At 39.4% G+C, this 14,848-nt stretch overlaps 1 protein-coding gene across 1 annotated transcript; it reads left to right on the top strand.

The window, feature by feature from the left end:
- The first annotated feature begins 419 nt into the window (after window positions 1-419).
- LOC115773634 (chloride anion exchanger-like) lies at window positions 420-14,549 on the top strand. The gene is made up of 19 exons (XM_030720478.1): window positions 420-547; window positions 644-783; window positions 2,216-2,326; window positions 2,635-2,795; window positions 2,887-3,051; window positions 5,285-5,437; window positions 6,205-6,287; window positions 6,372-6,519; window positions 6,759-6,872; window positions 7,065-7,142; window positions 7,302-7,397; window positions 9,708-9,814; window positions 10,726-10,795; window positions 10,878-10,970; window positions 11,062-11,157; window positions 11,773-11,994; window positions 12,834-12,888; window positions 12,981-13,117; window positions 14,447-14,549. The coding sequence occupies exons 1-19, from the start codon at window positions 420-422 to the stop codon at window positions 14,465-14,467; spliced, it is 2,178 nt and encodes a 725-aa protein (XP_030576338.1). The 3' UTR covers window positions 14,468-14,549.
- The last annotated feature ends 299 nt before the right edge of the window (window positions 14,550-14,848 follow it).

The raw sequence follows: 14,848 nt of genomic DNA, 5'->3' as shown, positions 1-14,848 counted from the left end.
TTGTGTCCTTTTAACTATGATTTCATAGTGTATGCAGCTAAAGTTTAAATCACTGTGTCACAGACTGAGCAGACTTAGCAGAAACAAACTGCAGCACTGCGTAAAAGAGACTTTGCCCTTTTTAAGACATCTTGCATTTAAAAACTGTTCACCAATAGCAAAGAAAGCCATGTGAGAAAACCTCGCCCATAATCCAACTCTGCAGGTGAACAAAGAAAAAGAAGGATAAGAAAAGGAGATGACACAGTGAATCATCAATTTGTGTGTTAATGATTGATCTCAACAAAGATAAAACAGACACAGTGGTTATACTGATATCAGATTTCAGATAATATACATCAGCCAAAGGTTCTTTTAGGAATCCGTCTTGTCAATATTTTACACTACACTGAAGTTGGGCTCGTTTTAAACACCTGAAGATGGCAACTTTCAGAAAACAGTATGTGGTGTCCAGACCTGTGTACTCTGAGGACAGCTTTGCTGAACATCATGAGAAAATCCACAGGACGCACAAAAGCATTTTGAACCATGTGATGAACTATCTAACGTAAGTAAGCCCTCGTCTCCCGAAATCAGATCATGTTCTTTAAATTGATGTAATCACTTGCACTTCCAAAATGCATCTTTTGTGCATTGAAAACAGTTGCGATTCAAAGCGTGCCAAGAATGCAGTGCTCTCTTTTCTGCCCATCATTGGCTGGATGAGGATCTACAGAATTCGCGAGTGGCTGCTGGGGGATGTGGTGTCTGGGGTCAGCACTGGACTGGTGGCCATCATGCAAGGTCAGATTCTGGATGATCATTTCTTGTTCAAAGCAGCTAAAACACCACCAGTCAACTAAGTGAAGGGAAAGGTTACTGTTCCATAACAAGCATGCTGACACTGACTACTAACTTATCCAGATCTTACTTTTGATGCACCATATCACTTTATATGTAATGTGGAAAACATTGTGAAGTGCAGACACACTGCATATGCATATATGTACATGCATCAGGAGTCACTTACTGTGTTACAACAGGCAAAACAACATAGCTCAATCAAATAAATGCAATATCACAGACCCAAATAGAAAATCTAGCTCAGAACAGCTTTGTTCTATGATATTATATTTATATTATTAAGGTAACTAATTTTCAGGTTTTTGCTGCTTATTAAATAATAGCATGATTACACAAGTAAATAATTAGATTAAGTAAAATATCAAGTTCAACAAAGAAAAATAAAACAGAATTACAACATCAGTCCATCCATCCATTCTCTATCCTATGTTGCGGGGAGAGGGGGGTGGGGGAGCATAACAGAGTGTTAAGTTTTGTGAGGATGCAGGATTGAAATAAACTGTTAACATGGGAGAACCTATGATTCTCCACTATATAGATGCATTGAGGTATTGCATCAGGTATGAAAGGTATGAATTTTGTTAATTGTGTCTCCTTTACTTAACATAATAGGCAGTTTTATTAATCAGAAGTGGTGGGGAAATTGATAGGTTCACACAGGCCCACTGGCCTTCACAAGTGGAGTCAATTCCCAACCATTGTTCCTGGGATGGGAATAACTCCTGAACGGTTTCTTTCCACATCAACTAAAATCTCTAATTGTACTGTTGAAATTTAACTCAAGATAAGATAAAACTTTATTGATCTTACAAAATGAGTGTGTGTGATCCTCTTTGTTGTAAAAACACCCTTCACAACAAGCGGGTTGAAAAATGTGTCAACATCATAGACGTGGCCTTGAATTCCTACAAGCTCTAAAGACTTTTGGCAAGGCAAAGGGGTCTAATAAAAAAATGCCGTCCTTTAAGAAAGTTCAGTTCACGTGACAGTGTGGTTCTGCTGTATGATACACAGCTTATCTGAAAAAAGTCTCAGTGTATCAGAATGGCACTTTGAAAATTTCTTGAACACATGTAGCTTTTGTCTAATTTTTCTCTTTTTCAACTTCCAGTGGATAAAGTTCTGGAAAAACAAAAAGCCTTTCTTAAATTGATTCACATCCTCCTCAGCTATTGTCTTTTTTTTTTGCTTATTGCCTCTTAGCAAATGCTAGTGTGCTAATAGGCTGACCTTTAAAAAAAGAACACGGTAAGCCTAAAGTTACATTAGCAAGTTCTGCCTAACTTACCCCTCGGCGTACTAGCATATGGTGTTTGTCATAATCTCTTCTGAAATGTTAATTCTGTGTTTTTTTTCCTGTGGCCTTATTCAGGACTTGCCTTTGCTCTGTTGGCAGAGCTTCCTCCAAGCTACGGCCTCTACACAGCTTTCTTCCCCATGCTAACATACTTCTTCCTCGGTACTTCAAGACACATCTCTGTTGGTATGTCATGGAAAACCCAAGTCACTTAAGTAGAACTATTTCCTTATTTCTCTACCACAACACTTAGCAGACCTAACAGTCCAAAAATTCAAAATGCTTTCAAACTTCCTCAAAGGTTATCCGTATTATCTTTTCTATCCAGAAATAATAAAACAGATTTTCTGTCATAATACATACATGTATACATCGCTTATAGATGTCTTTTTGGAAAAGATGTGGCTCTTATCATTTTCACAAGCAGAGAAAAGATTGAATATGACATAGCTGAAAAGTTTCTTTTCATCCATCCACACCCATCCTCTCTGCAGGCGCCTTCCCTGTCCTGAGTCTGATGGTTGGAGCTGTGGTGATACGCCTGGTCCCAAAGGACGGACCAGCAGCAAATATCACAGACTTTGAGGGTCTTAGCGATGACCAAAAGAGAGTCCTGGTGGCCTCCTCTGTGACATTCCTCATGGGGATTTTCCAGGTAGATTAAAATTTGTCTCTGTGGATAAATATGTAATTATGTTTATGGAAACGTTTTCATAGCGAACTTTTTGCTTTTCTCTTCTCTGCAGCTTGCCATGGGTGTTCTACAGGTGGGCTTTATTGTTATATACCTGTCAGATACTCTGGTGTCTGGCTTCACCACAGCAGCTGCCATTCATATCTTGGTGTCTCAACTCAAGTTTGTCTTTGGGTTGGCTGTTCCAGGCATCAGTGGTCCACTCTCTATCATATATGTAAGTCTAGTAAATATTTGAGGAACCACTGCGTGTGCGTGCGTGCGTGCGTGTGTGTGTGTGTGTGTTCTTTAACTATCTTTAAAAGCTTTCCAAGCCTACATGGTCCTATGCATAAAACTAACTGTCTCCTAAACCTAACTGGCTGTGCCAGTAGGAACTGCAGTCAAGCATTTGTAATAACTGGCAATGAGTCTTCCACATTGCTGTGGAGGGATTTTGTCCCACTCTTCTTTGCAGAATTGGTGTAATTCAGCTGAATTACACCAATTCTGCAAAGAAGACCTTAAAACAGGCCAAACATGCCAAAGCATCTGAATTGGATTTAAGTCCAGACTTTGACTAGGCCTCTCCAAAACCTTCATTTTGGGGGGCTTAGCCATTCAGAGGTGGCCTAGGTGGTGTTTTGCATCATTGTCCTGCTGCATAACTTGAGCATGTTCTTGAGCTTCAGGGCACAAAACGATGACCAGACATTGTTATTCAGGATTTTCTGGTGGAGCAGAATACACGGTTCCATCAGTTACAGCAAGTCAGGTCCTGAAGCAGCAAAGCAGCCCCAGAACCATCACACTACCACCTCCACGTTTGACTGTCGGTATGGTGTTCTTTTAATGAAATGCTGTGTTAGTTTTATGCCAGATGTAACAGGATACAATGCCATGGTCAGCAGCTGACCATATGGAGCTTGGAAAGAATGAGGACCCAAATACAGGACACGTGGAGGCAGGCTAGGTAAACTGAAAGCTTCTCTTTATTGGGCTGGTCACTGGTGAATCAAAGTGAAACAGAAAGTCAGAAATGGGACTAAAAGGCTGTTAACGCATGACACGGGAAAACCCGCTGAGAACTTAAACTAAGGAAACAAAACACCAAGGCACTCTCTGGGGGTGGAAAACACTGGGTCGAGGGAACGGGAACATAAACAGATGATCCAACAAAGGACAAGGGAAGACTGGGACAATGTATACACAAAGGGATGATTAGGGGAGTGGAGACAGCTGATATAAATTACAGAGAACCAAACAAAAAAAAAAAACTTAAAGCAAAGACCTAAACACAGGAGACTTGACACAAGAGGGAGAGACACTGACTGAAAAATAAAACTAAAGCAACTTCGAACTGGCTTTGTAACCCTTTCCAGACTCATAGACATCAATGACTGTTTCTCAGCTGTTTCTTTAGAGTGCAGCATGCTGTGTGGCTTTTTGAGATCTTTTAGCCTCCTTCACTTTATTTTAAATTTAATTTATTTAAAAAGGGACCATGTGCAATATTAACATAAATGTTACCATTTGATACATTGTACCAGAGTTAGCTTAAAGCTAATTTGCATCTGCAGACCCTTGGCAGGTACACAGAATAATAAACAATAAAAGAATATCCAAAAAAAAAAAAAAAACACCCACCCACCAAAATTTGTGGTGGGTGGGTGTTTTGTCTGACAGCTTTTATTTAAAGGATTTCTTGATTCGAAAGGTGTGGCAATAATCAGGCCTGGGTGTGACTAGAGAAAGTTAACTCAGCTTTCTAAAAAAATATAGCTAATCACAGTTAATTTATGATTTAATACCTACTTTTTCACTTAGGGCCAGGTGAGTTTGGATAGCTTTTTTCCCTTAAGAAATATAAATGATTTAAATTTTGAATTTTGTATTTTCTTGGGTTTTCTTTGTCTTGCTTGCCTTGTAGCCGGAAGGTTGTAGGTTCAAGCCTCTGTTCCTGCACTGTGTTGTGTCCTTGGGCACATTGCCCAGCAGTAGCGCCGGTCTCTGGCTGCATGACTGTAGATGCTCGTCTCTGGATGAGTGATCTGGAACGAACATTTCGTTGTGTGCCTTGTGCAACAACACAACGACAATGAGTTGAATCTAATACTAAAGTTTATTTGTTGATGTGAAACATGAAGTGTGAGATATGCGAAAAAGAAATCAGTAAGGGGACAAATACTTCACAGTACTGTATTTTAACTATACTTTGTAATGAAATACTTCACCGTTGGTTCTTGTATTTATATGACTATTCCATCACACCCTTAGTCTAATTTGCCAGTGGAAGAGTCTTGATGTTGGATTGAAGAGCAGTTGAGTGGTTCAAAGCAGGATATGAGGTGTTGGAGGATACGCAAGCCAGATAAATTATTGATCTGAAATACTAAAAAATTATTTAACTGGTACAGCCCTGAGTTACAACTTATCAACCCCTCACACATTTGTTTGCTCCATCTGTGCAGACCCTGGAGAAGGTCTTTGTCCAGATCACCTCCACTAACATCTGTGACCTGGTGATGTCCATTATAATCATGCTGGTGGTGTTTGTTGTGAAGGAGCTGAATGACCGATACAAAGCCAAGTTGCCTGTTCCTGTTCCAATAGAGGTTATCATGGTGAGATACTCCTCCTGCTCTATCTTTTTAACTACAAATAAACTTTAATGTACATTAATAACATTTCTCCACATAAATGATCATTTTAACAAAATTGGCTTATTTTGCCAAAGTGAACCATTTGAGCACTAAGCTATCATCAGTGACAATCATGACCCTAATTATAACCCTAGATTACATTATTTTTGTTTTTATTCAATTGTTATTCAAAGTTTGTTTTAGCCTTATCCAAAATACAGGATACGAATAGAGTTAGGGTTTCCACCTATGATGACTCAGCCCTTCGAGGTTAAGTGTGTGGTAATGTAGTGAAGTTTCAGGAAGCAAAATGGACATTTGCCTAAAAAGTCCTTTAAAAAAGTCCTAAAAAGAGCTGGATTAACATGGAACATCACAACAAAGTTGGTTTTAAAAATAAAGGGTTGTTTCAGGTCTTGGTAAGTTAATTTTCATACAATTATGGCTAAACACCAACAGCTGCCAATGGTCCATGTGTCTGTTGTTGGTTAAATAAGCCTTTAAAATGACAGTTTTTAATGTTTTTTTTTATATTGCTTGTTGTAAACCATACTGTACATTTATTTAGAGTTTTAAGGGAGCTATGCCTTCAGTATGAACCTGTAACCTTAAGGCTGAGTGCCACAGACAGTGTAGCAGAGTCAGAAAAGTATGGAGGAATGGACTACACATTTTTTAATATGGACAAGACATGCTGAGATTAGGTATCCAATATACCAGATTATTACGGCTCTCTTTCTTTCACACAGACTGTCATTGCTTGTGGGGTGTCCTACGGCTTCAACTTTGAGCAGAAATATGATGTTGATGTTGTTGGCAAAATGGTTAGTGGGTAAGTTCTCTGCATAAGTCTTTGGTTTGTTCTTCCGTCATGTCATTTAAATGATGAACAATGACGAACACAATCATCTTTCAGGTATGAGCCTCCCATTGCACCCAGCGTGCAAGTCCTCCAAGAAAGCACTGTGGAGGCCTTCCCTGTAGCCATAGTTGGGTTTGCTGTAGCCTTCTCTGTGGCCAAAGTATACTCTATTAAACATGATTACACCATTGATGGAAATCAGGTGAGTATATCTTTGTCTTACTTTGGCAGAGGAAAAGGAGTTAATCGGTTACTAAAGTAAAACTTCTCATGATTTTGGTTATGGCACTATAACTTTAAACTGTATCACAATATAACTGTATCGAGCTTTTGAGCTTTCATGGGTTACATTAAAAAAGAAGGTCAAAGAGAATCTGTGATGTCAGAACAAAGGTTTTCACTATTATAACAGTCATTTAACTTATCATTATTCCATCTCAGGAGCTCATTGCATTTGGTATTAGCAACATTTTCGGCTCAAGCTTCAGGTCGTTTGCAGCCAGCACATCACTCTCCAGGACTGCTGTGCAGGAGAGCTCAGGAGGAAAAACACAGGTTAACAGAGCTACCTTTTATGCAGTAGCATCCATTTACTGGGTCATGAACTTTAACTGGGCCACTGGGGTTTGTTTTTCCCATAAGATTCATTGTAAAATCATTTTATAATCTGCTTTATTCCCACTTTTTCTTCCACTGGTAGCTTTAAAATGAAACATTAACTTTTTATTTTTTCTTTTACAAATGCAGATTGCAGGCCTAATCTCAGCCATGATGGCAATGATTGTAACTGTAGCACTTGGTTTCCTATTGGAGCCACTCCCCAGGGTGAGGGTCACCTTTTATTATCCCAGTATTTTTATTTTGTCAGATGTAAGGAGAGAATTAACTGCTTTCTCCTCTATTGTGTAATTGATTATGGCAGTTATAACTGTACAGTATGTTGGAAGGTTGATTGTTTCATATACATCCGCTTTTTGACTGCAGTCTGTCTTGGGTGCCTTGGTAATCGTCAACCTGAAGGGAATGCTGATGCAGTTTAAAGAAATTCCATACCTGTGGAGGAGGGACAAAACAGAATGTGTAGGTGTCCGGTAACTGTCGTGGGCCTTGTTCATATCTGGCATCAGTATTGTTTTGGGTAAAATGAGATCACAGTTTGGCAGCTCCGCCAAAGCCATTGTTCTTTTTCACAAGCTCAAAAGTGAACCATCTCTGCAGAAAATTTAATGACCATGTCCAACCTCTACACAACATTTCATGAAGTCCTGCAAGGTAGCTTAGCCAATACAACTAATTCAGTAGTACCAAAAACTGCAGTTCCCTGAGTGGCCACTTGAGGCTGGCTCCAAAAGTGAGTTTGTCCCCGTAGATTCCACTGTTAAACAGGCCATCCATCCATCCATCCATCCATTCATCCATCCATCCATTCATCCAACCATCCATTCTCTTCTGCTTATCCTGTTCATGGTCGCGGGGGGGCTGGAACCTATCCCAGATGACATGGGGCGAGAGGCAGGGTACACCCTGTGCAGGTCACCAGCCTGTTGCAGGGCCAACACAGAGAGGCACACAACCATTCACACTCACATTCACACCTATGGGCAATTTAGAGTGACCAGTTAATCTAACCCCAGTAACTGCACGTCTTTGGACTGTGGGAGGAAATCAAGCCCAGACCTTCCAGATGTCCTGTTTAACAGCATGTTTACAGATGGGTGCAAAACACAATTTTGGCTTCTCTGGATAGTTTACACCATTCCTAACAACTATACAGTGGGCAAATATAATATTTTAATATGGATTTCATCAATACTGGTAAGATTCAAAGTTAGGAAAGTGTAACCAATTGCTGTCTGGTAGGCTTCATCTCTGTTAATTTAAGTCACTGAACCAGACCTGCAGCATTTTAATGGAATTATCTCGTATCGTGGTTAACACATTCAACTAACAAGCAAAAGATGACTCGTTCTCTCCCAGGAGGAGACGCAGATCCCTTTGGGGTTGTTTCAGGAAGGGTATCGGAGGTAAAACTCTGCCAAATCAAACATGTGTTGCAACCATTTTTGAATAAGGGAGCAGCTAAAAAGAAGTTTGCATAATGCTAATGATAGACAAACAGTACTGAAAACATATCTCTGCTAAGCAGCAAACATGGTCATCATTCCACGTGGTTCCCATTCCTAGTTTGCCAGGAATTTTTAAAAAGAAGAAAACAAAATTATACAAACTAAAATAATTTCTTGAAGATTCAATTCAACTCAGTTTTATTTATATAGAGCCAAATCACAAACATTGTCTCAAGGTGCTTTATATTATAAAGACCATACAATAATTACAGAGAAATCCCAACAGTCAAAACGACTGTACCACCAGCCAAAGTAAAGCCCAGCAGATGATCGAACAGGAGAACAGCAGCACAGGACTCTCTGGGCACACAGGCTGGGGCAGTGGATCTGAAAGCAGCAGTTCAGGCATCTCTGGACTCACACTGTGGAGTAGGCAGTTGAGTTAGAAGGCTGAGGAACAGAGTCCAAGGTTAGGAAGGCAGGATCAAGGGTGCCCTTTAGTCACTTGGGCAAAAAGTCTAGCATCATAGGTTTTTCTTTGACTGCCCTCTGAATCCTTCTTTACCAAATGTCTTTGAACATTTGTTCAAATAAATTTCACTCACTCTCAAAAAGCCTCAGCTGTTCCTCCAAAACAAAGTCTGCTGCAGAATCTCTGCTGGGTCCATAACTAATCTGAGCAGAAGAGGCCGCAAATACAGGACTCACAGACACACAAACTAAAAGCCAACCATTTATTTGGTGGAATGCAAAAGTGCATAAATAAAAGCAAAATCCAGAGTCCAAGATCCAAAATCTTGGACTCTGGGCACAGGAGACAAATGCCTAACAAAATAAAACAAGAAACACGAGGACGCAAAACAAGAATCTAATCCACTTAAATTTAACACTGAAGGATACAAAATAAACCCCAGTCAGAATACTAATGTCAGAAAACAGGTAGAAATATGAAAATCAAATACAGCAAACAACCTAGGAACCTAACACAGGACCTAATAATAAGCAAGAATTTAAAGTCCCAAAAACTCAGAATTCAGGCTCAAAACCCAGAATCACAACTAAAGATGTGATGGACAATTCTCTCACACTTTAAATGCCAGAATGAGTGTGTACTTCCTCTGACGCAGAGGATGTCAGTTGAGTAGGCATCCCTTCAGTGAGGGCCAGTGTGGGAGACTAAAAGAATGCTACCAGGTATGAACAAGGTCTTTGACGTTATCATCACAATTTAAATGTATTTATGGACTCTAACATTTCTATTTATATGTTTGTTTATTTGTCAGTGCCTCCTTTTCAGTGTTTGACCTCAGATGTTTGTCTGCAGGTGGTATGGGTGGCAACATGCCTGGGTGCCACCCTGCTGGGGCTGGATATTGGTCTGGCGGTGGGCTTAGGTGTGGAACTGCTCACCATTGTCTTCAGGACTCAATTGTAACTACACAGTTAATAACATCTGATATCACTTTCTGAACATGGTAACATACTGCACAAGGGAATTTCCTGATTTCTTTCACTATCGACTCGTGCAAATGCTATAATTAGAGTCTCTAGAGTTAACTCTTAATGGCACAACAGACAATTCCATCAGTGAGTGGCTGGTGTGGAAACAGGCTCAACAAAACAGTACATTTGAAGACTGGAGAAGAGGGCAGGCTCGGTGAATCTCCATTTGCCCATTTGAGCAGCTTGCATTTACCTCAAACACTGTTGCTCTGTTTTTTTACTATCACAATAAAGCTGCTTAAAATGTGGAAACTCACCACTGACTGTAATAATCTAAATTGATACAATAAAAGGGTATGTTTTGTTTGGGCTCCACAGGTCAATAATTTAAAGACCTCTGGTCTCTTGTTAGAAGAGCTGCTTTAAATATTTAAAGACATGAAGCAGCCACAATATTTAAAGGACCTGTTGTTAAAAGAAGAGGAGGTGCTACACAGCAGTAAACATGTCTCTGTCCCAACCTTTTTGAGATATGTTACTTCCATCAAATTCAAAATGACCTTTTAAAAAAACATGGTACATTTTCCCAGTTTAAACATTTGATATGTTTAAATCTGTATGTTTTCGATGTCTATATAAATCACCGCTTTCTGTTTTTATGAACATTTTACACAGTGTCCCAACATTTCTGGAATTGGGTTTGTAAAATAAATAACTTCATATGAGTGATCTTTAATTTTTGATTATTTGTGGTTTTCAAAACTCGCATTATACTCCACTTCTTCCTACTGAGTTTAACAAAATTTGCCTTGGTATTTTTGTGTCATCTTGCTGACCTTTATATGACCTTTTTCTGACCTTCTGACGTGTAGAACTGAGTTTGCTTTTACTCTCTGTAGCCCTCGCTGTTCCATTTTGGCTAACATCCCTGGAACAGACCTCTACAGAGATCGCAAAGATTACCTGAATGTAAGTATGTTATATTAGATCACACTAATGGTCACAATAAATGCTGTTTCATGGTTTCAGTTCAGCATGCTTTCCCTCTCAGATATTTGAACCACAAGGAGTAAAGATCTTCCGGATACCGTCGCCTCTCTTCTTCGCCAACATCGAATTCTTTAGGGACAAGCTTGTGGAAGCTGTATGTGTGACACATGTCCTCCCTTCTGCTACGGTTTGTTTTTTAACTGGGAATAAATGAATATAAACATGCTGCTCATACTTTCATACAGGTTGGATTTAACCCTCTGAGGGTTTTGAGGAAGAGAAACAAGGCCCTCGGGAAAATCAAGAAACTGCTTGTGATGAGGGATAATGGCATTACAGAGGTAAGAACCTCAATGTGAATAGAAACCACTCAGTGAAAATAGGCAAATCCAGTTATCAAGCACACAGATGATTTTACATTTGGCAGGATGGGAGGACATTTAAAAGAACCAGACTCTTTGTCACATCATAGTCCAGTATGGGGCAGTCTTAGCAACAGAAGAGCAGCTGCTTCTCTGGGGCTTGAAAAGATTCACATACTACATAGGAAATACTGTATTTCCTCCCAACTTTATTATGCAGCTGAGGAATTTGATCTTCTGGATACAGAACTTGTTTATTTTAATTCGATTTTAAATGCTAGTAAGCTAATATTTTTTTTTTTTGGGGGGGGGTCTCACAGACTGTTCCCACAGGATAAGACAAATGATGTCACACCCTCAACTAGAAAGAATAACAGATATACTGAAAGACAAAGAAAAAATTTAAACTCTTTTCAGCTTCCATGAGACTAATTAGTTCTAATGTAATAATTAGTTCTCCTGGAGAAACAGGTTGCTGTTTGTGTTTATGTATTTTGCTGTTGTTGTTAGATTATTAAAAATAACAAACAAACAAAAAAAACGTAAAGTCAACACTGCATCAGAAATCCTTATTCCTCTACTTGTGTTCCACAGAAAGGCTATGGGGACTCATCATGCCAAACACTCGAGAAGTCTCAGGTGGATGAAAAGGAGATGGACCTGTCGAGCAATGTCAGTGACCTCCCTTTCCAGCTGAATTGGAATGCTGAGCTTCCTGGCAACATCAGTGTTCCCAGAGTGGACCTTCACAGCCTGATCCTGGACTTCTCTGCTGTCTCCTTCCTGGACATCTCTGCGCTGAAGGGGCTCAAAACGGTAAAAAATTAAATCTTTCAGTTCCCTTTAGTGCTCATGGCAGCTGCACTGCTGCTTCTCAGTTTACTCTTCAAGTCAAATCAAGTCAAATCGTCTTTGATCCAAAGCAAGTCTGTGTGCAAAGCTTTGAAACTCAGGAACAAAAGGGTCTTTCAAAAACCGATCCCAGCACAGATGCAAACTGTTAACAAGGTCATTTGACGCCATCCAGAATACTTTTTTTGGTCAAGTCTGAGTGACTATTTAGTTGTTTCAGTTTGTTATTTCCCTAACAAATATTCTTTTGTTCTTCCTTCTTCTTTTGTTTTAAACAAGTTTTTGACAGATTTCTAAAAGATTTGTGTTTTCTTGTTTTTATGACAGGTGGTCTAATAAATTTGTAAAGCACTGTATGTATGTAGTGAAGGAAGACGTGCAAAGGGTTGGTGTGGCAGAGGAGTTTATTAGGTAGAGGGTGAGATGCAGGCAGACTTGTGACACCACCATGTGGTGCAAATTGGTCTTACTCAAAAGTATGGTCCAGCCCCAATTCAACTTAGTAATCTCTTAATATCACAAAAAAAATGTTTGGACATGAACTCATAGTCTGTAAACACAGGATTTGACATTAACTACCTTCAAGTAGAGTTCTGAGGTATTTTTACTTGAGTTCTACATGAAGTACTTTTACCTCTTTCTGCACTGCGATATTTATCATTTTATTCAGGTGAAAGATCTGACTGTATGTTCCACCACTGGCAGGAGTCACTAAGTAACCAAAAGCTGAAGATATAAGATTGTAGCTGATATAACATCCATTTAATCAAAAACCTATTACCTATTCCTGTTTGTCTCCGCAGGCACTCAAAGAGTTTATCCGTATTGATGTGGATGTTTACATTGTTTCGTGCGATGGTGAGTTTGGTTAGCATTTTATTTGAAAAAGCACGTCTTAACTGCACAAGTCCAAATACATACACATCCTGTCTCTGTTCACGTGCCCACAGCTTACGTCCTGGAGAAACTGCACAGCTGTATGTTTTTTGATGATGAGATTCAGACCTCCATCTTCTACCCAACCCTTCATGATGCCATGCTGAATGTACTTGAAAAGCACAAATATGACACAAGCAGAGGCTGTGCGGTAAGGATAACCTACTTTGTCTCAGCAGACAATTTGACATCAGAGATTCATTCTACTTAGGGAAGGTCCGGCTATTTAGGCCACTGACTGATTCAGACTGCTGGCTTACTTGTGGTTCCGAGGATACTTAAGAGTAGAATGGGAGGCAGAGCCTTCAGCTTTCAGGCCCCTCTTCTGTGGAACCAGTTTGGATTCGGGAGACAGACACTCTCTCTATTTTTAAGATTAGGCTGAAAACTTTGCTTTTTGATCAAGCTTATAGCCTAGGCTGCTGGTGTAATTATGCCCCACCCTGCATTTAATCATTAGTTATAATTAATCTCTGGCTCTCTTCCACAGCATGTCTTTTGTCCTGTCTCTCACCCCCAACCAGTCACAGCAGATGACTGCCCCTCCCTGAGCCTGGTTCTGTCAGAGGTTTCTTTCTGTTAAAAGGGAGTTTTTCCTTCCCACTGTCACCAAGAGCTTGTTCACAAGGGGTCGTTTTGATTGTTGGGTTTTCTCTGTAATTACTGGATGGTCTTTACCTTACAATATAAAGCACTTTAAGGCAACTGTTTATTGTGATTTGACACTATATAAATAAAACTGAAGTGAATTGATTTGACTGCTGGGAAACCTGAAGGAACTGAGGCCTCAGCAATCAAATTTGTTTCACTTGTTTTTTCAAAAGGTTTTCTGTGAAAATTCTATTGATCCAAGAACTCAGACTAGTTGAATTCTTACAACAGTGCCATACAGTCTTGTACTTTTTGCTTTATACATAATACTAAATTACCTAACTCTAGCTTGTCAGCTTTTGTATGGAGCAAAAAATAGAAATTAAGCTGCAGTAATACACAAAAAAAGAACTCTGACACATCCTAACTTAGACAAGTGACCTCCGTGATGTCCTAAGTTCTATGACACCAGGGCGGAACCAGTTTTCTTCCAGCACGTGCCACGGGTGCTCAGTGTTGTTAGGATCTGGGGAGTATTTGGAGGTTGGGGTCTCTTTGGGCTCCATAAATGCCAGAATCCAGTTTTCCAGCAGAACATTAATGAGATGATCATTGTTATTCACTTCACAAAGCAGTCATTTTCACTGGCGTTACAAAAAAGTGATTAAAACACAATTTCTACTAAGAAATTAATCATCACTCTGTACATTCAGTATGTGTTAAAGGATAAATCAAACTCACCTTTCAGCAACTCTAATTTGACCACCAGTGTAGCTTCAGCCAGGCCTTTTGATTGAGTGGGTTTATGAGAATAAGGTTACAGCGTGTGGATAGTTAAAATGCTTTGCTGCTTTAAAATAAAGTTTTTACATTTTGGTTTGTTTTGCAGGTACGCGATACTCAGCTGTAGAAGAGTGACTGTCCCCAGAAACATACAATCATCCATCCAATCAACTTACATGAAATCCTGTTTATCATTTTAATCCTGTTACTCACAATGTTGTCAAAATGCTCTTATTTAGGGTGATACGTTTTATTCTGAAAGGCTTTAAGTCTAAAGTCATCATCTTTATATTATCTTTATCAAGAATTGTAAACAATGCAGCATTCTGTTTTTCATGTCTAAACACATTTTACTTTGAAAAGTATAGAATTTATTTCAGTTTTATTATGAACTGTTTATTATCACATGCCTTTTAGCCTCTGCTGTAGTTTCTCTTTTCACATGGTTTCTATAACTGCAATAAATCAGTAACCTGAACTAAATGAGACAAATTCTGCTTAGCTAATT

This window comes from Archocentrus centrarchus, chromosome 23, assembly GCF_007364275.1.
Source record: "Archocentrus centrarchus isolate MPI-CPG fArcCen1 chromosome 23, fArcCen1, whole genome shotgun sequence".
NCBI lineage: Eukaryota > Metazoa > Chordata > Actinopteri > Cichliformes > Cichlidae > Archocentrus > Archocentrus centrarchus.
The sequence above is the reverse complement of the archived record's forward strand: the minus strand, read 5'-3'. Positions and strand labels throughout refer to the sequence as shown.

Coding starts and splice junctions, on each gene's coding strand:
- LOC115773634 (XM_030720478.1), top strand. CDS start 420: ATGGCAACTTTCAGAAAACAGTATGTGGTGTCCAGACCTGTGTACTCT. Junction 7,398..9,707: donor GGAGGGACAAAACAGAATGT/GTAGGTGTCCGG, acceptor GTTTGTCTGCAG/GTGGTATGGGTGGCAACATG. Junction 12,889..12,980: donor TTACATTGTTTCGTGCGATG/GTGAGTTTGGTT, acceptor ACGTGCCCACAG/CTTACGTCCTGGAGAAACTG.